Raw genomic sequence first — 27,947 nt, forward strand, 5'->3', positions numbered from 1 at the left:
TTATATACATTTTATAGTGTATATTTTTGTACAGGAGAAAAAACAGCAGGACTTCAATAAAGACTATGGTGGAAAAAATCCACAACGTTGTTAGGATGAATCCTTTTTGAATACACAATTTCATGTACAAATACAACTCCGATTAAATATAAAATAAAAAACTAGTCAGTACTCGATGGTAATACTGGAATACCAGACTGCTCTTCTAATATTCTTCACACTGACTATTCAAGTTCATAATAATCAAATTATTACGGGTTTTCAATAACTCCCTAATGTCTTAAAAACACTGCCTTCCAAAAGTTAGCCTGGTGAGAGGCTCTCACCCTCTGTCTCCTATTTTCTGGAAGTGAAATGGCTGCTCTTTCTCTTCTACAAACCTCTACTATTTCTTCTTACATTCTGCCTTTCCTCTACTGTACTTCTTTCCTTTAAGCATAGCAATCACATAAGACACAACTAAAGTGACTGTCTGCGCAAAGGCAGCTCCCTCCTGTCTGTAGCAGAAATTAGGGATAAATGGAGAAAAATGATTCTTCAATTGTAATCATCATAGTGCTTTAGCTGTTTATAAAAACATAACCACCATTTCAATTAAATCACTTGCAATTACAAGACACCAAATCACAAAGATCATCAAACACAGCAATGTCTTTCTATGTTTCAATACAAGTTTTAAAATCTTGTATATGTTCATGTGAGACATATGCCTGTGCATAAGCACATACAGGCATGCAAAGTCAGGCATACACAGGCACTTAATAAATATTTGTGTCTGTCTTCATCCTGTTAACACACAGCTACAAAGACACACAGAGTTTGTGTTCAGTTCTGGATGTAGCACAGATATTTACATTCTTCCTAAGAATAAATATTAATCTTGTAAACGATTTAAAACAAATACATTTACATTTATTCAGTCTCTACCATTACTTATTGTTATATGTTCAAATAACCTTTCAAACACACAGTTTCAACATGCTGTGAAATTAATGAGGTCATTTTGGACTAATTTTTTCCTAAATTTTGCAACTCTTCCTGTGCACTTTTCTGTTGTATGTAATATCATAAGCTTATGGCATTTTGTTAGGCTATAACTTCATAAAAGCTTCATAAAATACCAGAACAGTATAGCAATACTAGCTAGAGAAGACAAGATATTCAATATTAGCGATTTAATGTAATGATAAATTATGTGCTTGTAACAGTGTCTTTGCTCACTTGATAGAAAACAATAATGATCTGGAAAAAAATGGTACAAAAGTGACATTAAAACTGTAGTGTAATCATTTTTTGTTCCTTCTCTGAAGAAAAACATTTCAGGGCTAGAGCCAACAACATTTTCGGAGGCAGGGTCCGGTAACCTTTTTTTCTATATATCTTAATAATGCTGAACATAAAAAAAAATAATTCTTAGCAATTTGAGAGTATGAGTTCATCTAAGTGAATAACGCATAAACACAGACAGAGGTTCTCAGTGTTTCCAGCACACAATTTATGCAACAGCCTTATTCCTAAAAGATAAACGCAAGCTGAAAGTAGGGGATGTTATCAAGGAGGCTTTGGAGGCACATCAGTTCAAATGCAAGGATAAATGAAGTTGTACAGCTCTAGCAGAATTCACTGGTGCCCCCTCTCCACCGGATGGATGGCAGCAGTTCAGATATGTCACTTAAGAAAGAGATTTAGCCTTCCAATCCATTTATTTAAAACTTCTTATTTGTCTTCTCCAAAAACTGTCCTTTGTCTGCTGGCCAGGAATTGCAGAGTTAACACATGAATGTCAATTAACTTGTACTTTAATAACAATTACAGTAGACTGAATGTAGTTGAAAAACATGGCATATATGTATGAAGACTGTGCATATAAGTTGTCCTTTGAATTCTTTCAATATCTTTCAAGTTACAATTGCCCTTGATCATTCATTAAGCTCTATAAATATTAGCATAAAATTTATAAATGGCCTATTTATATTAACAAGGTTAACAAGATCTGAATATGAGGATGTTCCTGAAAGACACCCTTGACTTTCTAACTTGTAGAAACAGCTCTGGTCCCCGTTCATCACCTTCAAACTTTGAAGGTGAAGCAATGTCTCTTTGCACCAGAAATATGTTCAAACTAAGCCCTCAGGATACATTTGTCAACTTGCAAGGTCAACTGTGTGTCCATTTCTCAAGTGGTTTTCTTTACATATCATAACAATTCATACACAATACATTCATTAGTGCTTTCTTTACTTAGATCACTTAGCCAAACTACTGCTAAAATAAAAAACTACAAACAATAAAGCCAAAGGTAATCTCCCTCATCACTGGTTCCCTGAACTTCTGCAAAATAGCATAATTGAGTGGGAATACCACAGTGGAACAGAAATACAATTAAGGAGGTCACGGATAAGAAAGTTTTTCTAAGATCATTATATGTGCCTCAATATGCAGCACAATCTTAGTTTGACAACATACATCAGCATAGCTTTTAGCCCTAAAAAAATGCAGTGTGGATGTGAAATGTCTTGATCTTGCCATCAAGCTGATGTGACACAGGCTGTGTAACACCCACTGACATCTGGGGAGTTCTACTGAGGTGCAACATTTCAGAATGGCTAAGAACAAGAAGAAGGCCTCCAAATTACCTACAACATCATCTGGAAATCAACTGCTTGTCAGAAAATAAATTACTCTTTCTTGCTGACCACAAAAAGTGTTACTAAACTGCAGCAATACGTCATTCAGAATAAAACATGCAAATACTCATGCCCATTGCCGCACACACAACATCTCTTTTCAGGTATGGAAAGAGTCCCCCACCTCACAAGTGAAAAGACTTTTTCATTTTTAAAGATTATATGAACAGCATGTTCACGATGAAACACGGGAAAGGAGCTGAAACCCAATTAATTAGTTCTTGGCAAGCTGAAAATATATGCAATGCATTTTGATTGAACTTTTTCTTCTGCAAAGTTTTGCTAATCAACTGCAAATTTTATTGATAACTTCAGGAGACAGTACTGTAGGAAAGACAAGCACACTTAGCTTTCTAAGTATAACCTACCATTTCTATGGTGAATAGCTTAAATATCTTAAATAGATACATCTGAGTGATATCCCTCCAGTTACAAAAAAAATATCCCCCTTATTGAATAATTTATTTGCAAGCATCCCTTCTGCTCTGACCAAGCAGCTGGCAAGGACAGTTGTTATTCAGGCAGCGGAACTTTTTGTGCAATATTTTGTTTGAAGGTTCTTCACACAACATTCATCTTCTTTAAGAGCTCACCAAATGTTTAATCTTTCAGCTTCCACAGTCTGTCCAAGGACATAAGATGAGCTAGTCAACATGGTTTTTTGGTACTGTAAAAATAATAAACCTCCTCAGAGCTCTGTTGCAATATTGGCAGAAACCTCTAATCCCCACCTTCCACATTAGGGCCTGTTCTACTTGAAATGCCATGTAATTGAAATTACAAGCTTTCTGCTTCCCATGGCAGTCAGCCAGCACATTTTACGCTAAACCTTACACTACAAAAATGGCACTTTGAGTTAACTTACACATAGTCTTTCTGTTTACAGGCAAGAGAGGAGGTAATATATGGACACTTGGGAATCACATTTGTTTCAGTTTCTGAAATGGAACCAGAACATTTGTTTTTTTCAGTCCTGTTTTATTTACTCTTCATTTTTTGTCATGCACGAGAAAACAAAATTTCAGACAGGTAAACAGAAGGCACTCCTTGATTTTTTGGTTATTTACATAATTTTTTTTAAAGTTCAGAAAACCCTTTCCATTTAAAATTACATTTTAGAGGATTCAATATTTTCACTAAAGAGCATCCGCCCTTCCGTCTGCCCCATGAAAAATCTCCTTGGAAGTACTAACCACACACTGGATACAACGCTTGCCAGTGGGGCTGAGGAATTGGACCTGTGGGGAGTGGGAGCCCTGCTGGAAGCAGCCCCTACCCCTGGGGCAGGGAGATGGGGCACCCCCCACATCACAGGGGTCAGGCAGGCACCCAGGGGTGCTGGAGGTTTGCAATATGCAACAATATATCAGCAAAAATAATACCAGCAAGTAAGGAGTAAAAAAATATTTAAGTACTTCAGGTGATCTCTGAAGTAAAAGAGAATTTTAAAAGTAAGAAATAATTATTTTGCAGCTGTATGTACAAAATGCTGTATCTATTTTATGAAATTTGTTTTAAAATAGGAAAAGCCACAACCAAAGAAGTCCAAGGTATGTAATTCAAACTACTGGCTTAACTACTTGCAGGAAATATCACTTACGTCCCAAGAACCTTAATATTATGTTCTTCTACTATCTTGTAGTGTTAATTCAGCTCATAGTAAATAAATTTACACATTTTCAAGGGTTTTTTTTACTAGCTGTGGAAGAGTTGCACTAATCTAATATTATCCGTTATTATTTTAACAGAAGATTTAACATTAGAAGTTAAAATTAAAGATTTTAATTTTATGTGCCTGTATTTCCACATACTTACAAAAGCCAACTTGGATTTGAAAACTTTTGTATCAGAACACACTACTTTTGTGTGTATAATATATAAACATGACCTTTATAATTCATACTACCTCACAAGCACACTGCTGTTGTTCCTGATCTGGTAGTGGGGCCTTAAAATACTTGTTTTAATGCCTAATGTTTTAATGACTTGTTTTAATGACTTGATTTAAGGACTAACCCAGAAAACAGTTTGTAGATTTAGTTAAATACTAAAGTTAAACACTAAAAGTTTAGGTGATTTAGAGCTGCCGATTATACTCAAACTTGTACAAATAATTAAGTTACTTCTCAGCATTGTTCCCAGGCAAAATAGTGGGAAAAGTAAAAAAATTTCTGACAACTACAATTTAAATCATGTATCACTGGAGTATAGCTGTATTCAACATACACTGATAGCAAGAACTACCATTAAGGAATTCTGTATTTATAATAGAAAATCCGTGTGTGTATTCCTCCTAGGAAAGCAACCGGAAATTTCCAAAGCAGTATGGAAAACAGGAAAAAACTTATTTAAAACAAAACACCTTTATGAAACAATTCATTAGAGTATTTTTTCCACAGTAATAAAGAGCAAAAACCCAAGGCAAATTCATGCAGAAATGCCTTTTGCAGTTGGACAACTTTTTTTTTCCCACAGTTTCTGTTACACTTGAATTGGTTTGCCTTAGATGGATAATTTGCGAAGAAAAATATACCTTTTTATGTGCACAAGCAAGGCGAGTGAATGCAAAGATTCTCATAAAACTAAACAAAAAGAACAAACCATAAGTCTTGTTAGATCCAGGTGGTAAAAGAAGCAACTCAGAGGGAAAGCAAAGGCTACTCAAGGTGAATTGCCCAGTGCATGTACCACCTTTTTTCTGTTAGTCACTGTAATTCAGGTAAATTCCCCTGATACCTTACGTTTCCATTTCTGTCAGAATTCAAGACCACCTAATTTTTTTCCTAAAATCTCTTCAAGCATTTTCTTAAAGCTTGCTAGCCAAATATTTATAAAACTGCTTCACAGAAACATAAAGAGAACAGGACTCTGAGTTCACCACATTGCAAAAATCTCAAGAAAAAGCTTTGCATTTTGCCTAGCACTTTTTGTTACACTAAATATTTGTCAGAAAATGAGCCCTGCAGTAAACTAGGATCTCTAAGGACATTTTGAATGCTTGCTTCCACTTTGAATCCTTGCAAAACACTTGGGAAGAGTGCCGATTCCTGTAAATACTTCAAACTGCTTTTTCCTAGCTTTACTTGTTTATCCATTCAGTACGCCTTGTTTGGGATTGTGCAGCGCTGGAAATGTAAGTTCATTTTTCAAATATCAGCTCTCTTTGTGAAAAATAAAGCATAGCAAAAGATTCTATTAAAAAAGGCTCAAAGTGAAAAGGTCTAATTACATAAGCTTCCAGATTCTTCAGCAATATAACAGTAAATACATACAATGTTAAAAGGAAATCATAATGTAAGCACTGTATAAATTACAGGAACCACATTATAGCCATAGATGCTGCCTATCTCCTCTTAAGTTTGGCATCCAGATTGCTTTAGTCTCCGTATCAAGGAGCTTACATGTCGACTTACACATGGGACACAAAAAAAGAACCCGCACAGCTCTTTTCTAAAGATCCTTATGCGTAATTCTTGCTGCTTTATCCCACATTTTTTCTCAAAACGCTTCTCCTCTGAAGGCTGAGAGACTTTTAAAGAACATTTGCCAAATATACATAAGTAGAGAGAAATTTATGATAATGATCCCTTTAAATAGCAACAGACTCAAATTACCCTATTGGAATGCAGCACCACTATTAAACATGGCACATCTTGCACCAGATCAGGAATTTTTACATGTAATATGCACATTTGTGTGAATGCCATGAACCAATTTATCCAATTTATGAGAAATGTCTGATCAACATCATAGTTATTTTATTTTTCCCTCATCTTGTATCTCATATCTCATATAATATCTGAAAATCATTTCAAGTCACGAGAATGTATTTTGGTATCAATTCTGAAGTAATTTTTACAGGCATATTTCTTACTGTTTTGAAGGATTTGTGGGAATCCATTGCAAGAATGTATTTATCTTCACAGCCTTCCTATGAGGAACCCCAGTTTTACCTCTATATTTTATATGTCACAATTGTCAAAGAATAAATTATTAGGGGACCTTCACTGGAGGTTATTAGGGGACCATGGAACAGATCTCTATTCTTACAGAGCCCTAAAAGGCAACAACATTTGGAACATTTTTCTCTTTTTGAAAAGATACAGTTGCAGTCAAAGAGACTGTTGGCCAGATAAACCTTACTCTGAATAACAAGCCATTTCAAAGAGCTAAGAGCACACAATCGGCCAGCTACACACTATTTAAGCAAGAGTTTAAAGATATGAAATGCAAAATAAACCCCAAAGCAGATGGAGTAAGAGTGATGGGTTTACGGCTCCTCAGTAACCTAAGCAAAGGAATTCTCCAAGAGCTCAGGGAAGGGCCACCAGCTGCCTTGGCCCTGGGGAAAGGGGTTGTGGGCAGAGCAATAGCTGCACTGGCCATGACAACAATAGCCCATCTGGATTTCAGGGATTCAGGACAGTCAACCTGGCTGCCTCTGTCAGTCTGCTGCTCCAGACAACCTCACCTATGCCAAGGACTAGCAGAGCATTAAATGATACATGTGCATATGGTTTGTCCATCTGTAAGCAGGCACACACAGAGTGTATATCTCAAAATACTCAGTTGAAGGCTCTATACTTCTGTAGTGAGATTTTGCTAATAAATCTAGTGATCTTTTGTTTTCCTCATATCTTTATTTGTCTGTGTAATTCAATTTATTTGACACTCTTTCCCTATGCTACTTCTGCAAAACTGCTAAATCAAAGCTGGTAGCTGTGGGTCCAAATCAGTAAGAAAAACAAGACTCTAGAAAGTGCTGCAAAATTTATTACACCTTTCTGTTCACTGGTGTGAAGAAGAAAGGTGGTTCGAGAAAGAAGCTCAAAGCAATAGCAACTAAAGTTCTGCTCCTTACTCCTTTTGCCCAATATCCACAAATGTCCTGTGAAGTTCTCCAAATGCTCAAATAACTTTAGGGATTGATCTGGAACTCCCTGTCTGCCGGCTGCTTTGATAACTCTAGTTGGAAATATGTTCAGTATTTAGCAGCTTTAGTAGTACTTAATCAGCTGCCTGAAAGACTGCAGGATCAGTCTGTATTATCATTTTTCTTCTTTCTTTAATGCTGCCATTTTCTCCTTAGCTGACAAATACCGAGTCCTTCTTTTCACTATCAACACTAAAGTGTGCTATAAACCAGTATTGCTATGGTTGAACAGGAATTAACATAGCCTTGTACAGCTACCTAAAATTTTGCAAGAACAAACAACTCTTGCCAAGTTATTTGCCTCAGAAAAAGAGCAAATCCCTTCTTTAACCTATATTCAAATTTCTTATGCAATATAACTAGAACCAAAATTCTGATTAGATAATTTTTCAAAAATTATTTTATTGCTGGTTATATTTTTCTGCAAGCTGCAAATCCACAAAGATTTTCTTGAATTTCAAAATAAAAGAACTGATGAAAATATTACCAAGCATAATACTTTATTCTTTTTAAAGTACGTAAATTAGCCATAGACTTTAAGTAGACACCTCTTGTTTATTAGTTTCCAAGCAAAAGATACAAAAAAGCTAAATTATAGATGAGATATTATCATGTCATCTTTCATAAAGAAATTTAGAGCTTGAATTATTTTGTTCTCTGATTTTTTTTTAAATGGAATATTATCTGGTAAAATGGATATTTGACTAATATTTAAGAACATACAGACATAGTATAAAATGACTGTCCTTTCAATGGGAGCTATACATGTAAGTCCAATAACATATGATTTTGTATGAGATAATAATTTATTTCAAAATATCATCCTTCCTAGAATGAAAAATTTAAACAGCCAGAGGTAAACAGATAAATTAAGTTTTCTTCTCTCTAGGATGACAGTGCTGGCAAGCACAACTTTTATCTTTATGCAAAATCTAAGTTTATCAAACTGTTTTTAAGAATCAGTTTATTGATAACAGAAGATACTTACAGAACCTGCCACTTGAGATGTACTCTGAAATTCATCAATAACTTCCGTAAGTGTTTCAACCCCGGGTACTTGAGCTGTTCCAAAGAGGTAGAAGAGAAGTAAATCACTCTAATTAAGTAAGCATTAAGTCACTTTGAAAATAAAATGCCTATAAATCAACTGCTGGGAATCTAAATGTGGGTACCGTAAACACGCTGCTTTTCAGTTACACTTCAATGGATCTTATTTATGTCTGATTTTATATCTGATTCTAATCTATCAGCTTAATGCAATGTGGAACAGTGTCTCTAACACAATTAGGGTGATAAGCAAGCTACCTTCATCTGCCAAGGTGTCCCATAGGTTATTCATTATTTTTACTATTAGAACTAAATACTGCTCACCCTTTACAAAAGCGACTATTGGATCTTCAGCTTTAATAAAATCAATACAATCAAATTTAATAAATTCTGCTAAAAATTATAATATAGCTAAAATCCTTGAAGTATGAAGTTCTGGTCACTTTAGGCAATGCTTCAAAGCCACGCAAGCTATCATTTTTGCCCATACCGCCACATTTACATCAACATTTCCCAATACACAGTTTTCTCTCAGTAGGGTCATTGGTACTGATAAGTAAAAGCAGAAAATAAATTCAAATAAACCCAGTAAATAAAGCATGTCAGTTACTTTTTCATGATACAATACATTCTAAAGAGGACATAACTAAAAGTTCAGTGGAACATGATGCCTTGGTTACTTAGGTTTTCTAACAATATCTTTAGGAGTCTCTTTTATCATCTTCTGCTCATACATAATATTTCTTGGAAATAAATATCAGATGCACAGAAAACAAGCAATGTGCTGCATTTATAGGAAAGACCGATAGAATGGGCAGTTACTCGAGTTCTGTGCCTGTTTCTAGTCTGTGCCTACTTGTAAAATCCAGCTGTGCCTTTTTTCAAATCAAAATGCATTTCTAGTCAACATTTTAGGAAAGAAAAATATATTTTGAAAGACTGAATATTTCTGAGAGGGCCTCTTAACAGAATTTTGGCAGTACCTCCCTGTTGACCTCAGTCTTTTGCCTGAGAGGCTCTGCTATTTTCTAGCTCTATGACTAACAAGTTCATGGATATTCACAGACATAAGATAGACAGATTGATAGATCAGTAGATCGAAAGACAGATGTGTTTATAACAACATGAATGCCATTGCCCCAACTACCTAACTTTTACTCCCTATATTCTTATTGGAGGTGTATTTTTAGGGAAACCATTCTCCATCTTTTCTATATCCATACTGATTAGAAAATATCCAGAAGCATTTAAAGTGGTCCAAGTTACAGGGGCTATAGCACTCTTGTGCTCCATGCCCTGTGACCATGAAAGATCCAGGTTCATGATTACACAGCATCCAGCACCTTCTGACAGTTTCACTTTCTTTAATCCTGGTGTCTCTGCCCCTTAGCAACAGCTTACCATTTTATTCAAGCCTACAGATTCAGAAGACAGCATGGCAAAGTGGGCTTATTTCTACTTCAAGAACAAGAGAACACAGGAAGGAAAAGGGAAGACAGAGATCTGTTGAAAACAAATTGTTTCAGGAACTGTAGAAGTTTTTCCTACACATATGTCTTACCTCTCTACTTGTTTCTGCTGCAATAACCTCATGCTTACATATCCCCTTACCTATCCCAAACAAGTCACCACCACCTCACTTTCTGGGGATTACTCTCATAACAGAGGAATTCTCCTTTCCTTTCACAAGGCTTGAGTGCAGTCACCAGTCTGGGTCTTTCTTGCTGACAATATTAATCAAGCTTGTAAGAACATCATATTTTGAGATTCTGAGTCTCCTATTAGTTGCTTGGTTTTGTTTTTGTTTTCTTTTTATAAAGTGATCAATGGCAGATGACAGAAAAAAAAAGAAATGGCATGACTGCATGGAGTCAGGTATTCTCACAAAAGCAGTTTGAAAAATTTATCTTTAAAGACATACTAGTTACTAATGCTGACATAAGTTGGTTTACAAATGAGGCAAGAGAAATGAGGGAAAGCTCAGATTGCCCTCATACCTCATGGCACACCCAATAGCACTGAATAGCAGACAGTTAGTAGGATAATTACAAACAACAAAAGCAAGTTCCAATTTGTTTTGCATTAATTAATCAACCTAGTTAACTTGTCTGTAAATGCTGAAGACTAAACTGCAAATCAAATCTCCAATTAAGAGACTTGGGTGGTTCTGGCCAACAGTAAGAGAGTGGACTGAAAGATTTATCTTTGCAGATTCTCTGTCCAAACCTCTATTTCTTTCTGTCTCCACTCCAGTGACAGCTAAGATAAAGTTCATCTTCATCAGCTTAATCCTTCATAGGAAAGCATGGTGTTCTCTGGCAGGATATCCCTTAGGAAATACCTTTCCATTAGATTTCAGGTGTTATTCTGTTCAAAAACCTCACCAGAAATTGAAATAAGGCCGAGTGTCCTATAGCAAGTAGTGCTTGAAGAGAAGCATTTTCGATAGTTTAAAAATGGCAGAAATTCTATAACTTTTTATTTTTACTGTATATTGTTGAAATCCTGTGGATATATTGGTAGTATTAAATATTTCAAAGACCATTCTTGGGCGTAGAGGCCAATTGGCAATGAATAGCCCATGTCTATGTTATTAAGCTATTTTACATCCAAAAGAGTGTGCTAACACGCAAACTGTCTACTAAGAATGAAACCTGGCCCAAGACGGCTCCCAAAATAATCCTAGGAATTATTCTGGAGTGCAAATTTGCCATGACAAAAACCATGTTAAGAGTGTCCTCTAAGAGATTTGAAGTGTAAATGACTGAGTTCAAATGCCCAGGAACACTCTCTGGAAGTTTTTAATCTTCATTTACAGATATAACCTCTAGTCTTAAATTCAAGTTGTTCATGATTTTTTTATGAGCAGCAAATATTTATTTAACTTACCATCAGAGTCTGACACTGCTGGCTCAGATGTCTGAGATACCATAGAGATATCTTCGGGCCTTTCTGCCAAATTATCTCCTTGCAATCTAAATTGTGGAAAAACAGAATGTAAACATTTGCAATCATATTCCATAGATAAGACACAGAAGAGTGTTATCTCTGACTACATACCCTAGTCGCAATGTTGTCTTAATTAAAAGGGTAGCTTTACTGAAAAGCCAACATCCATGGTTCAATTATTTCATTCCAGATTGTTGCTTAAAAGCTACTTTTGGTTACTAGACAATCAGCTGAATCCCAGCTTATATATTTTTGTAACATTTAACTACAGTGTGGCTTTGGGGGCATCATATGCATATGAAACTGCAAGCTTACTTCACTACATTCAAAAATATTTTAATTGAAGAGGACTGTATTGGGTGTCTGGGACAAAGTGTTGGCAGTGAGGGAGCCGCAAGGGTGGCCTTGGAGAGGAGAGGAGGGGGGTGCCCTGTGCTGGACACAGGTGGTTCCATCCAGATCCAAAAGACCCATAGCAGGACACAGCAGAGCCCCTCAGCCAAAATGGTGGCCCTTGGAGAGAACACAGTCAAGAAGAGCAAACAATGCCACACAGGTAGAAAGGCAGGGAACAGAAAGAGTGTGAAACAGCAGAGGGAACACCAAGGTCAGAGGAGGAGCTGCTCCATGTTCCAGAGCAGATACTTCCCCACAGCCCATGGTGAGGAGCCCATACCAGAGCCAATATCCACTGCAGGCCATAGAAGACCCACATCAGAGCCAGTGGACTTGTCCTGGAGGGACTGTGGCCCGTGGACAACCCACAATGGACCAGATTTTTTTCCTGAAGGAATGCAGCCTGTGGGGAGAGCCCATGCTGGAGCAGAGGAAAAGTGTCAGGAGGAAGGAGAGGCAGAGAGGAGCCTTTGTGGAGCGACCACAAACCTCCATTCCCTGTCCCCTCTTGCACCACTTGGGGTGGGTAGAGGTGTCTGATGTGGTCAGGTGAAGCTCGGCCTGGGAAAGGGGGGAGGAAAGGTATGGTTTTAAAGTTTGTCTTCTTGTTTCTTGTTATCTAAATCTATTTTAATTTGCCATAAATTAAACCAATTTTCCCCAAGTGAGGTCTGTTTTGACCATGGCAGTACCTGGTAGGCAACTGCCTTTATCTCAATGATCCAGCTTTTTCATCCTATCTTCTCCCCTTGTCCTGCTCAGGGCAGAGAGGGAGTGAGCTGGGGGGTGAGCCCTTAGCCAATGTTCACCCCCACTCCCTGGGAAATACATGCAAGAACTTTTCCTCCTCCTTCGTTACTTTTTAAAGAATACCGTAATTAGGGCAGTCTTCCTTTACAGGCTTTCCCCATGTACCAGCTGACTGCAATGTCTTCACAGCAATTTATGGAAATAGTCCTTGTATCTGTTCTTTTACATGAGCATCCCAAGAGTCCCACCTTTCTTCTCCAGGCTCTTATGAATCCTGAGTACAGATTCTGCTCTGAAGAAATGGTCTGTAGCTCTCAAAACAGCATAACTGCCACTTACATAAATGTTATCTTGCCTTGATTTTATTCAGACACGAAAAAAATAAGAAAAATGCAATTCCATTTTGCAAAGCCCGGGATTCATAAAAAATAAAACCTTAGGGAAAGAAATAACTTATCTCTTTAAAAAAGTTCCTTTCAATCTGTATTCTCACACTTTGCAGCTGCTTTACACTAAATTTTGAATTAATCTTTGAAACCAAGCAGAATCCCCTATCTGCCCTATATGAATTTCTCTTTTTAAGACTCTTGCAGTTATCTGATATATTTGGACCTTAAGTCATCTATTTGTACCTTCTCAAAACCATTCCCTGCCATAACTGTTTTATTCCTTTTATTGCCCCTGGGATGGTTTATTTATGACAGAAAGCTCAATGTAAACTTATAATGACTTACCTGAGGAGGCAGTTCCAGAGAACACAAAACTCCTCAAGGCAACAAAAGTGCAAAACTTAGAAGCTGTAAATCTAATTTTAAAAATTACTTCCATGAGTCCTTTATAGCTTTATACATGGTTTGTAAGGCCCTAGTTACCAATTCTTTAAAAGACTAGTTCTTCTAAGATGACAGTCTAAGAGAAGCAAATAACTTTGCACCATTATCATTAATATACTCAAATGGAGAGAAAACAAACTGCAAATGAAGTAATCATGCAAAAAATGAAGTTCTCAAAAATCACATCATTTTCCTTTGCATTAAGATTTACCTGTCCTCCTTAATTTTATATATACACGTTTACTGCAAGCATGTATTCAAGCTTACAAGGATATGCATGGAATCACAGGAACCAGAAGTGATGCATGCTTCTCTGAAGCCATGTTGATAATTTGTGTTTAATTAAAAGCAAAATTACTCTAACCTTCTCTGCTAATATTGCAGTAATAAAAAAATACCTCTAGAAGTAGGAACTGCTTCTTTTATCCCAACAGAATTCTCAAGATTTTATAACATGTTCTCATGCTGAGTTTTCATAAATCCAAACCAGGTATGAACAAATGAAATTATTCTCTTCTTATTCTAGAAATGACATATATTTAAGTGGCCCATTGCCTCACGAAAAACATCCAAAAAATCCTTTTCAATGCATCTAGTCAGAAAAGCCATTTCATATGACTTCCCTTTGTAGGAGGAAATGGCGGGGTAAACTGGGTGGGTGGATGGGTGAATAAGATGTTTGACCTATCTGGACCTCATTTTCACACCCAATTTTCAACTACTTTATGTATTTCTTGCACGTGCATTTGTACTGGAAAAGATTCTCACATGACTCAAACAACGAAATAAGTCCCAAACACTGTTGCTCACCAAAAGAATGTTGTTTCTTGGACCATTCTGGTTTCTTCTTCAATAATAATGCTATTGATAAGACATCTCCACAGTAAAATGAAAAAACTTGAAAATTCTTAAGCATTCTTCAGAATGCTTCAGAAGCTCATTATACAATAAGAGATTTATTTTCTAAACTGCCCTCGTTTATGCTACTTTCCTCCCTGCTTCATTCTTGCTGAAGGTCTTTCAAGAAAAGTGTGCTGCACCATGCCACAAGCAATACCCTAGAGAAGTATCAGATCCTAGTTTATATTCTAGTTCAATTTGTTGCAAAAAAAAAAGTGAATTGAAGCAGACTAATGGCCATGTTTCAACTTAATTCCATTTTCAAGCTGACAGAATCTTTCAGGGGAGTTTTACAGGGATTAAATATACTTACATACTTACAGCATGTAAGTATCTGTATCATGAATTTAGTGACAGGGCCATTGTACACCAGGTAGGTGGGAGACAGATTCGGCTCGGATCAGCCTTTCCTGCCCAGTAGATGAGCTCCGTTGAGTGCCTGTTTGGTGGAGTCCAGCTGGACGAGACTGGTCAAGCGCTACAAAGTCTCAAGCTTCTCTCATACCTAACCATTCCAAAAAAGCCATCCTAGCACTCAAAAAAAGACTCTTGAGCTTTCCTAATAGCACAACTTAATGAGGAAATGCCTTATGGACTAACTTTATTTTCCTTCTCAGCAACCTTCTCATCCTCCCACCCTGTTTTCAAAGCCACGATAACATCCCTGTGGCAATCCAACCATTGCTATCAGGAGAAAACACTGAGTGCATCTTGATCTTTTTCTAGCATTACTTAGCAGCTGGAAATAAATTGGCACAGTATGAGCAGTCATTCTGCAAGATCAGCTTTGTTTTGAGCTTGGGACGGTCATCCAGAATATAATTTGTTTTAGATTGTACTGTCTTTTTAAATCAGCTTATTGTCAGATTCTTCCATGTATTTGCACAAACTAAAGAATATTCTGTAAGTACTGAAGAAGGAATGAATAAATAGTATGAATGAATACATGTTGCAAGGCTTTTTCAAAGTCAACAATGAGATTTCCATAGCAGTAACATATTCTCCATTATATGACTTTGAAAAACCGTTTCCCTTGTAGTTTCTGAAATTTACCAGTTAATTCTTTTGATACTATAGCATGCTACTTAAATATGCCAAAAATATTACAGTTGGAGCTATCGACACAATTATCTAACTACAAATATCTCATTACAGGTATACAGAAGCAGGCACAAGAATGGACTCTTACATAATGAAGGCGTGTTCTCTGCAATATGCAAACCTTTGAAATGACATCTACTTTTTCTAACACAGTTCACTAGGACATATTCATTTGAGAACTTTTATTCTAATCAAACAGACGTTACTTAAGCGGACTGTATGGGGAAACTTGTCACTAATATCTGAAAGTCAGTCCTTCCCAAAACTTGACATTATTTGACAAGAAAATAAATGGTGAAAGTATCCAAAGTCTAGTTGAGCTTTTTTGTTCTTTTTAATTGTAATCAGCTACACGGCACGTCATTATACTTGCCCTTTCTTTTTGTCTGGCAGAACTAGTGGTCTTGTTTTCAAATCTCTCTGATACCCATCAACATCCAATTTATGTGAGCTATTAAGAGGACAGCTTCTTGACATTGTGGTAATTGCTGCTTTAGTAAGATGTTAGACTGAGAACCTCACTTAGAAGCTGAAAAGAAAGAGACACAATGATCCTAGAAAACCATTCCTTATATCAATCTAAAATCCATCTAACAGCATCCTAAAATGACTAATTATAACAGGCACCTAATAAAGTGTGGTTATAGTGGGGAAGGAAGGAGAGAGCAATGCTAGAGGAGCTGTGATTTCTGAAACAATGCAGTTGCCCTCATATAGGTGCAGAGTTTCTAGACAATAAGACAATTTTTTTGCCTCCACAATTTAAAGTTGGCATGCACTTTCAGATTTGAAATTTGTGGAAAGATTTACACTTGAGTGAGATGGATTTTTAAGAGGCAAAACAAAGTCCTGTTTTGAGGGCAACTATGGATATGTCTGTACTTGAGTGTGTACATGACTGCAAGTACAGATGCAGGACAAATTCCTATCTAAGAACTTCTCCAGTGCACTAAATGTAGACTATGATTGCCCTCTCTGTCAACGCCATTGTCCTACGATATTCTTAGAATTAGCAGTAAATGAAATTAAACTCCATATTATGACACAATACTACAAATTAAAAAAAATAAATAAAAAGTTCACTGGTGAACTCCATTCTTGCAATATTGATGGCCTAAAGGGGAAAAAAAGTTACTTTTCAAGGACTACATCAGGTTTATAAAAATAATTTTAAAAACTTAACCAGAAGGATACATCCTTTCTAACATCAGGGCCTAATAAGAAGGAATAAAGTATTCTGGAAAAAAAAAAAACAAAAAACACTTTTTTTTATACCTAATATTGAGGTATATGCTCTTTAGTATTGGTCTTCATGTAGACTACTAATTCAAAGTATGTGCATTATTAATTGCTTTGTGCTAGTGCATAGTATAGCTGGTGCTTCAGGAAATTTTTATGTCAAATCAAATACTAAACAGGCAAGGAAATTCACCTTCAGAGGAGGGCAATTTTTCACTCACAGACAGAGGAATTTTGATTATATTTAGAATAATACTATTCTGACATAGTCCTCCAGAAATATGTCTTGTAACTCAAATAACCAAATTCCCATTCTATTCCTCCCAAAAAATGAACCAAAAAACCCCAAACAGATGAAGGGATATCATTTTTGGACAAACTCTCCTTCAATCCCCAAATGAACAACTACATGCAAGCGTTTTATAATTACCGTGTATGTGGCTGGCCTTCAAATTCTGGTACATAACCATGGGACTTCTTTTCTCATTAAACACAGTGAACTAGAGGTGGATAAATTTGCTCAAATTCTGGTGTTCCCAGAGGTGAAAAACAACAGAAACTTTGAAATTCCACTTGAGAAGAAATCCTGAAAACCTGTTATTTCAAGACAATACAAAAGCTTCTGCTGGCTTTTTAGTAATAAAGAAAGATTCCTTCAGGTGGTCCAAGGCGGTCAAGGGACTTCCCCAAGGAGGAGGTGGGAAATTACATTTCTGAGAATTGCAGCTCCAGCCATTCTCTCTGCTCTGTCTTGTGTCAGCTAGATTTTGTTGAATCTGGATACTTTCTGTAAAACGTTTTGATTCCTGTGAATCATTATTTCCTGAACAACACACATTTCATTGGAAAATTCCTGATCTGCTTTGCTGAAGACTCAGGTGACTTCTTTCAGATAAAATGGTGAGAAGTAGAGGAAAGTTCAGCAAAGAATCCTTAAATTTTTCAGCAAAAGAGCAGTAAAGCTGTTTTCATGTTCACCCAAGATCAGTGTACATTGTTAAGGCTATAACCACAAAGAAAAGTTCTCAACTCTGAAAAGTAGAGGTAATGTCATGTTTGTCTTAGAATCTTAGTTAAGGAGATTTTGGCTTATTGAATCACTGATTTTGCCTAAACTATTTCAAAGTGGGTTGACAATACTCTTGGAAAAATTCTAACAAATACTTCAATAATTTACAGATAGTTTCTTTATGAAGTATGAATCCAAAACTGTAATATACATTTTGTAAGAATAATGAATATCATGAACTTATTAACAAAATAAACTTATTAAAAATATAACACCATAATGTTTCTTCGGTCACCAAACTGAATTTCAGTCAGAGGTGAGGACAAAGATAAATTGGACTCACTGGATTTCCTCTTTTCTTTTTCTTTTTTTCATTTCCAAATCATCTGCTTCCTTTCCATAATTTAAAACATTACATCTACATCTAACATCTCCTTGGATATCACTGTAATACTGAGTTATAATTTCCCTAAAACAAATACATAACTCCAGAGAAGTTACAGCAACAGGGATCAGACAACAAAAGTCCCAAAAGTGCACACATGCTTTTAGGTTACATGGAATGTTTTCCTGCATCTTTCCCTAGCAACCTCATCACCACACCAGTAACAGCACTCCATGCTTTATAATCATTTGTCCTGACTTGCCTATAACATTCTGAGCTTACTTCATTCTTTATTCTCAAACATACTGATCCAAATTCTGATCTCATGTACCTTGACTTACTGTCTCCACAAGTTCTCCACTCCTTTATTCTGGTGTAAAATCCAAAGCTTCCCCAGCACCTAAACATAAAGCCAGGAATTTCTGACCTATTCAATTTGTTCTACTAATATCTTTTACAAGAAGAAAAATGTCAAAACTGTGCCAGCTAAATTCTTAGTTTATTCAAAAGTACAAAAAAGGATGTCAGTTTTCCAGTATGGCAGTTAATATAATGGTAAAATTATATTAAGTAAATACTAAACAATACACAGGCAAAAGTGCTCTTTTGCTGGTAAAACTCTCCATCTGCTTTAGCAACATACGCAAGCTTCCTAATGAAGATTAGATTTTAAAAGAAGTTTCTACAAATTTCAGATCAATAAACTATAGAAGAAAAACGCCTTAGATCTATGGGGGTAAACAGATGATTGTGAAGTCGGTGAGTAATGAGAGTGCCTGGCACCTCTCAAGTCCGAAGTAATAATGGGAAAACTCTGCAGCTTGTCACCTTGTTATATTAAAAAAGCAGAGTCATAGCTTCTGTTTTCACCACAGACTAAAATACAGGAAGCATCTGCATTGAAGGGAAATGAAGCATGAGGACTATTGGATTAGCCTGAAGAACATTACCCAGGAAGGGAGACATTACCAAAATTAAACTGTAAGACTACATGAATAAATACAGATATTTAACAGAATTTCTGAATAAAATGTAGGAATATAAACTTAGTGACATATTCAGCATGCTCCCCAGCAGAGATTTATTATAGTTCCTTTAAATCCATTTTAAAGAAATTGTGCACAGCTCTCAGGCAGGAGTATGTTGTTACTACCATCAATTCCATTTATATGAGACACACAGCATTCGTATTCTTTGAATTTCACCCTGATCTAAGGTACAGTTCATCTAAAATAACTCAATTTTCACTGATACTATTTGGATCACAGTCTGTTTCTTACTTTTGCACTCACTCCCTTAAGGACACTATTTCTCAGTGCTTGCACACTAAAACACAGCAAATGATTTGAAAATTCATTAAAACTGTAGTTAAAATGGATTTTGGTTGAACTTCATTCTTTTTCTGCAAATTAAAAGCATTATATTCCACTCACTTTTGAAGACTTTTGTGCAAAGTTTCCATGTTACCAACATGTAATTCACATCCGTAATGTTTTCAGCTGGTAAAACTAAAATATCCATTTGCTGAGCAAAACTTACAGATTGACACAGCCTGCAAAATAATCTTTTCTATGTCCTGTTTGCCTTTTCAAAATGTCTGAATGCAGGTCTTTGTGCATTTAAATAAGTACACTCTGCAGCTATTTCTGAGGCGAACCAAAAGTGGAAATATATTTCCCAGAGCAAGGAATCCATAAAGAGACTGAATTATCTAATCCTTTTACAAGATGGGGAATTAAGCCATTCTTATGGCAATCTTTTATCTGCTGCTGGCTTCAAACCATTATCTCACAGGAGAAAAATTACAGTCTTTGTCAGTCTTTTCAGACTTAACACTCTTTCTTCCCCTGTGAACCATTTTTTCTAGGACTCGTGAAAGAGTTCTGTGTGTGTGTGTGTGTGTGCACGCATGTGCGCCTTTAAGAGCTATATCAAACTGTTATCCAGAGCCTAAAATTATGACCAACAAGCTCCCGCAAGCTTATGATCTCCTGACTTCCTCCCTATATCATTTGCATCCAGAAGCAACTGCTATTGCTGATGATATACATCACAGTGTAGCACCAAACAGAAAGAAACTATAAACACTGCAATAAAGAATTAGCTTGCAAAGCACACATCAAAGAGAACAAGGGAAGAGAAGGGGGAAAGGCTTGGGAAAGCACTTGTCTTTTTAAATTATTGAGGGGGCTAGATATGTTTTGTAAGGGAAAAGAGAAAGAGATGTCTTGACGAGATCTACAAATGAAAGACAGGATGAAATGGGTGTTACCTTCTATTAAATTGAGAGACAATACAATAATTTTCAGGATTAGACAAAGAAATATTATTTTCAAATATGTTCCTGCTGCTTTCATTATTACAAATCAAGACTAATACTTCCAAAAGAACTAAAAAAATCCTTTGTCTTTCAATAGCATTTTTAAATGTTTACAAGTGTACTAACCTCCTCATACCAGTTTTCTCTTTTTACAGTCAGCTTGAGATAAAAGAATACAGCTACTGTTGAACAATATTTCTTAGAAAAGATGTTCTAGTTACACATCATTCATTCACAGTGTCTTATACTGTATTCCTCCTTCATAACCAAACCCATATTCTACTTCTCTGTCAGTAAAGTTACAGTAGGGCCATCTCCAAATGAACTTGGTGCACTGAGTGCCACATTTCTAAAACCAGTCCTATCATAAGAACAATATGTTAGTATGTATGTATGTATGACAGGCAATTCACATTCAACTTTTCTGTACCAAGTGTAAATGTTTCAAGTTTAAGTCTATCTTCACTAATATGCAAACACTTATCTTTCTTCAGAGTTCTTTTCTTTCTCTTATGCTGATTGACATTTATGTCAAAAACAACATGTCTACACCACATGTGCAGCCTTTAAGGAAATAAAATGGCTGTTAAATCAAACTCAGAGGGAAATACTTTATCTCTGAAAATACTGCATAATGCAAGGACACAGACACACACTGTTCCTTTTAAAGAGATTTATGCTTCATCTGCAAATACTGGTTTCTTCACAGCTTACATAGTGTTTGATAACGGATGATGTTTTTATTATCACAGTATTTTGTGGAATTTCTGATAGGTCTGAAATTATTGCTTGGTGGATTTATCCAGTGGGAAGTTCTGGTAAAAAACAGGGAGGTAAGAAGTCTGATCCTCCTGGGATTTCTGTCTGAGAACTAGATATAAATTTCCTGTCTTATACTGTTCCCTTCCCACGACACAGTTAAGATTTTGAAAATAGAGAGACCTTGGCCATTCTTTTAAAACACACATTTATTGGGAGTTTGCCATAAAACCAATAAAGGTCTGGGACTAAAAATAATATCTTGTGCATTTTAGAGGTCAAACTTACATCCATGAACTCAAAAAAACCCTTGAAATCACATAGATGTTCTGTATTTTGCATATAGTCAGATGTTCAAAAGAAACACAGGTTGGTGAAAGAGAAGGCAAGTCAGTGTGTTCCTCTGACAAGTCAGCAAATGAACCTACTAACTCTTAAAATTAAATTATGTTCTCTGTCTCTGACAGCCACTAGGATCACTAAAACCATTTTCTGTTTTTTTTCTTTAGTATGTTCCTATTTTTCCAAAAGAACAAGTAAGATGCAGAAGTGCTACACCACTCCAGAAAAGAAAATATAAAGTGGTTTATTCTAGCCATATTTAACACTTATAAAATTAAGAGAAGGCACTTAAGGCACTATTGTGGTTATTTGTGCGTCAAAACTGGACAAATTCCAAAGTGAAAGGAGATTTTAAAATGTTATAAAGCACTGCTATACAGGGTTTCATTTGCTTGTTTGCCACTCTTAAAAGGAAAAAGATGCAAATAAAACACTTTTTTTTTTTAGGACAAAGTCTGTGAAACTAGCACAAGCAAACATGAGGAAAACTCAGCTCTTTGAAATAAGAGGTCCAATAAAACTAACATTACAAAAAAAAATAAATTTAAAAAAATAAATAAAAAAACCCAAACCAAGTCATCTGGAATTGAGCACTTTCTCCTCTGTAAGAATAGCCACTTAGAAACAGTAAACAAACAGAAAGCTTATGTGAAATGCAAGATGGGAAAGAAATATATATGCATGTATAATCAAAAGGTTTGGTAACATCTGAAGACATAAACTTCCTAACATTTTTTTCCCCAAAATTATTTCTTCGCCAACCACTTTAGTTTCAAAACACTTTCTTCCTGTGGTACTTTGAAGTAATTTGTTCTCAAATTGAGGAATATTAACAAACCAGAAGTTTCTGCCAGAAACTGAGTCACTAAGCTGGCCTCACCACTCCTGGGCAAACATACCAAAACTATTCTTTATGCAGATATATCTACCAAACCACACGTATACCTGTATCCATTCTCCACTGTTACATCACAGTGTACAGAGCCAAAACAGGGACTGTATGGAGGATCTGAGAAGTTATTCTTCCTACCACATCCATATATTATTGATTACTTCGAAATACAAATTGTCTGACATGATATTCTCCTATTTCCTACCTTTCTGCTGCATGGTTATATAGAAATCAGCTGTTTCCTTTAAAAGATTACATGTTTCAAAGGTATCTGCACATAGATAATTTTATATTCCCAGTAATCAGGTTCTCTTCTATCTAATTCCGTCACAGTTTGGTTTATATTAACACTGCAGTTGAAGGGATGATTATAGTTCATATAAACATACCTGAAGTGCCTATAAATACTTTAACTGCCTTTGCATTAGCATCTGCAGATGCTATCACTGAATAGTTTTGACAATTCATGTAGCAGCTAAGGAATTTTTGCACAAGCAGCAATCTCCCTGCCAGATTTCACTGGAGGCATAGCTTTTTATCATCTCATCCAGACTTCACACACTGTTACATATGCTCAGGATAAGGGGAAAACAGTCCATGGAGTTTTAATGTGTTTTAGTCCTGCATGCATTTTCAAGGTTCTAATCCCTCTGGAGTGAGTCGCATCAAAATGGCTCAGCCTGGGAAAGAAGACTTCACACTCAGACTTGAACAGCAGTCTGCTGAAAACAGAGAAGCAGCACCTACAGCGATGGCTTGGTCTACTTTGACAGAACATAAACTTAGACCACCTGTTAAAAAACACACCAGCAGCAAACTCTGCATCCTCCCTTCTTCTAGGATCTATGGCAGCTGCACGGGATGTCAGAGTTTGCTCCTCTTCTTCACTCTACCTGATCAGACTCTATCTCAATGTTGCATGGTGCAGCACCCATTCCCCGATACCTTCCCATCCCCAGCAGTGGAGTTAGTCTGCGATTACATACCTACACAAGGTAGGAGAACCTACCCCATTTCAAAAGACAAGTCAGCTATCCCCATGGTTTCTGTGTAGAAAATGACAACGAGAACAGACTCGCCATAAACAATAAGAAAGGGATCTAGGGCACAGCTGAAGCTGAGTAAGGTCCCTAGGCTTCCTTCCTTCACTTGAGAAGATCTTCCAGGAGCCCATCATCTTTAACTGTTGTTTAAATGTAGTCTTTCATCAGTATTTATCATCCTCCTCACAGGGGTAATTAAATTCATTAATTTTACTCTTTTGTTGTCTGATGGAGAGGACATAGAGTAACATATTGTCAATGGAGAGGACATAGAGTAACACAGCTTGTTTAACAGTAGTTTTTTTTCTCTGTTTACAGTCATCAGGTTTTCTGCTTCTGATAGTTAAGTGAGATGCATTAGTCAAGCTTAAGACACTATTCTCTGAACAGGTCATTATTAAATTTTCTACCAAACGCTTCTTAATTACCTCAAGTCTCATTAGTATTGTTATAGCTTTGTGATAATCAGATAAATCATTGGCATACAAACTCTTGCTCTGTAAGAACCTAAAATGGTCAAAGCTAGATGAACATCAGAGAATTCCATCACCAAACAATTAATTCTTGTTCTTTTCTAGAGAGATGTGTCATGGCCTATTAAAACAATAGTTCTATTCTTTCCACCATTATTCTGCACTTTATGACAAATTATAGCTGGTTCCTCCAATTCTCTTGTCTCCCCTTCTGACATGTTCATGGTTCTCATGATTCTATGTCACGAAGATCTGACTTAAGTCATAGAACTATTTTGGTTGGAAGAGGCTGTCAAGATCATTGAGTCCAACCATAATCTAAGACTGGCACTAAACCATGTCCCTAAGAACCTCATCTGTACATCCTTAAAACATCTCCAGGGAAGGTTAATCAACCACTTCCCTGGGCAGCTGTTCCAATGCCTGAAAACCCTTTCCATGAAGAATTTTTTCCTAATATCCAATCTAAACCTCCCCTGCCACGATTTGAGGTCATTTCCTCTCCTCCAATCACTTGCTACTTGGGAGAAGAGACCAACGCCCTCCATGCTACAACCTCCTTACAGGTTGGTCTCCCCTCAGCCTCTTTTTCTCCAAACTAAACAGCCCCAGTTCCCTCAGCTGCTCCTCATCAGACTTGTGCTCCAGACCCCTCACCAGCTCCGTTGCCCTTCTCTGAACTCTACAGCACCTCAGTGTCTTTCCTGTAGTGAGGGGCCCAAAACTGAACACAGGATTTGAGTGGGGCCTCACCAGTGCTGGGTACAGTGGCACAATCACTTGCCTAGTCCTGCTGGCCACACTATTCCTGATACAAGCCACGACGCTGTTGGCCTTTTTGGCTACCTGGGCACACTGCTGGCTCATGTTCGGCCGCTGTCCATCAACACCCCCAAGATCCCTCTCTGCCAGGCAGCTTTCCAGACACTCTTCCCCGAGCCCGTAGTGCTGCCTGGGGTTGCTGTGACCCAAGTGCAGGATCTGGCATTTGTCTTGTTAACTGCATACAACTGGTCTCAGCCCAATGATCCGGCCGGTCCAGATCCCCCTGAAGAGCCTTCCTACCCTCCAGCAGATCAACAGTCCCACCCAACTTGGTGTCATCTGCAAACTTAATGAGGGTGCACTCAATCCCTTCATCCGGACCATTAATAAAGAGATTAAACAGAACTGGCCCCAGTACTGAACCCTGGGGAACACCACTCATGACCGTGACTGGCTGCTAACTGGATTTAACTCCATTCACCACAAATCGTTGGGCCTGGCCATCCAGCCAGTTCTTTACCCAGCAAAGAGCACACCCATTCAGGCCATGGGCTGCCAGCTTCTCCAGGAGAATGCTGTGGGACACAGTGTCACACACTTTACTGAGGTCTACATATACAACACCCACAGCCTTTCCCTCCCCCACTAAGTGGGTCACCTTGTGATAGAAGAAGATTGGGTTGGTCAAGCATGACCTGCCTTTCATAAACTCATGCTAACCAGGCTTGAAAGTCAGTGGTGTGTTTAAGACAACCTACATGTGATTCTTAAATTTCACATAGTACCATGTAGTTTATATGACTATGTTCCAAGTATATATGAAAGTGGTGGAAACCACACTGTAGAAAACCAAATATTGCAAAAATCCAGACGGTTAAACAAAAGTTAACTGGCCTTGGTAAACAAACAAGCTAACTTGAAGATTGTTTAGAAGACAAGACATCTTAAAGGATTCAGAGATACAGATGATGAGCAGGGCAACAACGAAGATTTCACAGGCAAGGCAAACTGACATGAGAATTATAGAGGTTTTTTTTCCAAAATAAGTTTTTAGAGAGCATCTGTAAATGGCTGCATGCACAGAGCATCTCACTTATTCTACATTAGCAGCTCAAGAACACGGGTTACTACACTTGAACTGTACTCCACATTCCAACGGTGACAGTTAGAAAAGCCACAATTACTTCCTTAATGTACAATCATTTTTAATGTACAAACTTGGTTTGTCTACACCTATATATTTGGTTCATCTAATGCTAAAAGGCCTTAGGACATTGTGCTTGTGCTCTAGCTAATCTTAAAATATTAACTAAAATACGGCATTTCAAGCCTACATTTGTATGCGACTACCACTCCCTCCCAACATTCTTGTTCAGAAGCCTTCAAGCTTGTGGCACAGTATGTTTTCTATAATCCCATTTCTTTTTTAATCACATGCAACCCCTTTTTTGTATTCTATTGATGTTAAGAAGAATGAATGCAGCCCTTGCGCTATTAAAAACAAAAAGCTTCTTACTTCCAGGAATGCATTGGCAAGACTCCACAAGAACAAGATTTAACTTTTGAGCATGGCAGTGGGCATACAAGGCTAATGGGTGGTCCTTATAAAAAAAAAAAAGAAAAAAGAAAAAAGAAAAACTGCTGAAATTAATTCAGTAGTACATTAATATTATCTTATACCTTATGCCTGATTAAAATTTTGCAAAAAGCTCAATGTGCAAGTCACAGTACACGAGAAAATACGGAAGCGTTGTTTGGCTTTTACAAATTGTCGATGTAGATCTTTATTTAACCCATATAACTTTTGCTTACGTGTGAGGGTGTCTTGTGATTCATTGGCCAAACCTGCAATTAATTTGTTTTGCCTGTATATGAGAAAGGATTCATAAAATCATGTTATAGAATGAGTCACTTTATTCTCTAAGTCAGACTAATTGTGCCTTTAGATGAAGAAGGAATTCTTCTTATAATAATTTTTGTCAAATTATCTAAATCCAGATCAGTTGTACTAAAAGTGTCTTTGTTAATTTTCTGGACTGAATAGCAAAAGCAAACCTTCCAAGTACAGGTTTTTGGTAGCTTTTTTTCTGTATCTATAAACCCTGTTTTGTTCCACCTTGTGAATGATGTCACCCCTTTATTTAGATGACTTAATATGCTGCTTAACTTGCACTGTATTCCAAGAGCAGCTTTGGCAATAACATTGTTCTGCAGCTACTTTCCCATTTGAAAAACCTCTTAAAGCTGTTATCCATCTGCATTTCGCTCATCGTGTGTGAAACATCTACACAGAAAACAGTAAGCTCTCTGTTTCTTACAGCTATATTCCAGTCTACAAACCAATTTATTCTCCAGGAGAATTAACCCCTCCTTTTATTTCTCTTTCTCTCTCTTTATTTTTGGTTTTTTTGGAGAGTGTTTTTTGTTTGGTTGGTTCTGGGTAGATTTTTTTTTTTTAAATCATACGCTGTAGAAGTGAACTTAGTTTGATAGCTTGAAAGAATCCCCCATTTTCACCTCCTAGATGTCTGGGTAGAGAACTTTATCTTTTGTTAAAACTGCTCCAGGGCTGTGATAACTCTATTTAGCTGTTATTTGAAGATGATTGGTGAAATTATCAGCACTGAAGCTTAGGTACCAGTTTCTAAAAAAACAAAACAAAACAAAACAAAACAAACAAAAAAAAAACCAACCCCAAAACAATAAAAAACTTAAAAGTTTGGGGGTTTTACTCTAGTTCAAATTATGTCCATTCTTAGTCTCATTTCTTATGATTCATGAAAAAGCCCTTTTGTCTAAGAAGACTTCAGGCAAGGGAGAACGCTTTGCCAAGTGCAGCACCTCAAGAGCATTGCAAGTTTCCCACACAATACGAACTGCATTTAATTTGCCTTGTAACAAAGTAGATTTTTATCTCTAACTATAGTCACTCGCATCTGGCATTCTTTTTTAAGATCTCTGACACTGTGTTAGACACTGCATCAGAAATAGAATATGGGAGTTCAAAGGGAAGAACTATTACTGTGTAGAGTAACAGTCTAGTGGCAGTCAGAGAAAACCAGCTACACAGGACATTTAATACCAGCTTGAACTAAATGCCAGGTACTAGCAACAGGATAAGTCT

The 27,947-nt window shown here is 36.8% G+C and overlaps 1 protein-coding gene across 1 annotated transcript in view; it reads right to left on the bottom strand.

Annotated features, from left to right (window-relative positions):
• The window catches only part of LOC308037369 (uncharacterized protein C8orf34 homolog), a gene marked incomplete at its 5' end in the record, with an annotated part of 143,302 nt that overhangs the window by 12,278 nt on the left and 103,077 nt on the right, over window positions 1–27,947 (bottom strand). Inside the window, 2 exon segments of the mRNA XM_080339099.1 lie at window positions 8,609–8,682; window positions 11,557–11,642. Of these exon segments, the coding sequence (XP_080195225.1) occupies window positions 8,609–8,682; window positions 11,557–11,642 (160 nt within the window).

The sequence above is a fragment of the Nesoenas mayeri genome (genome assembly GCF_963082525.1).
Source record: "Nesoenas mayeri genome assembly, chromosome: 2".
NCBI lineage: Eukaryota > Metazoa > Chordata > Aves > Columbiformes > Columbidae > Nesoenas > Nesoenas mayeri.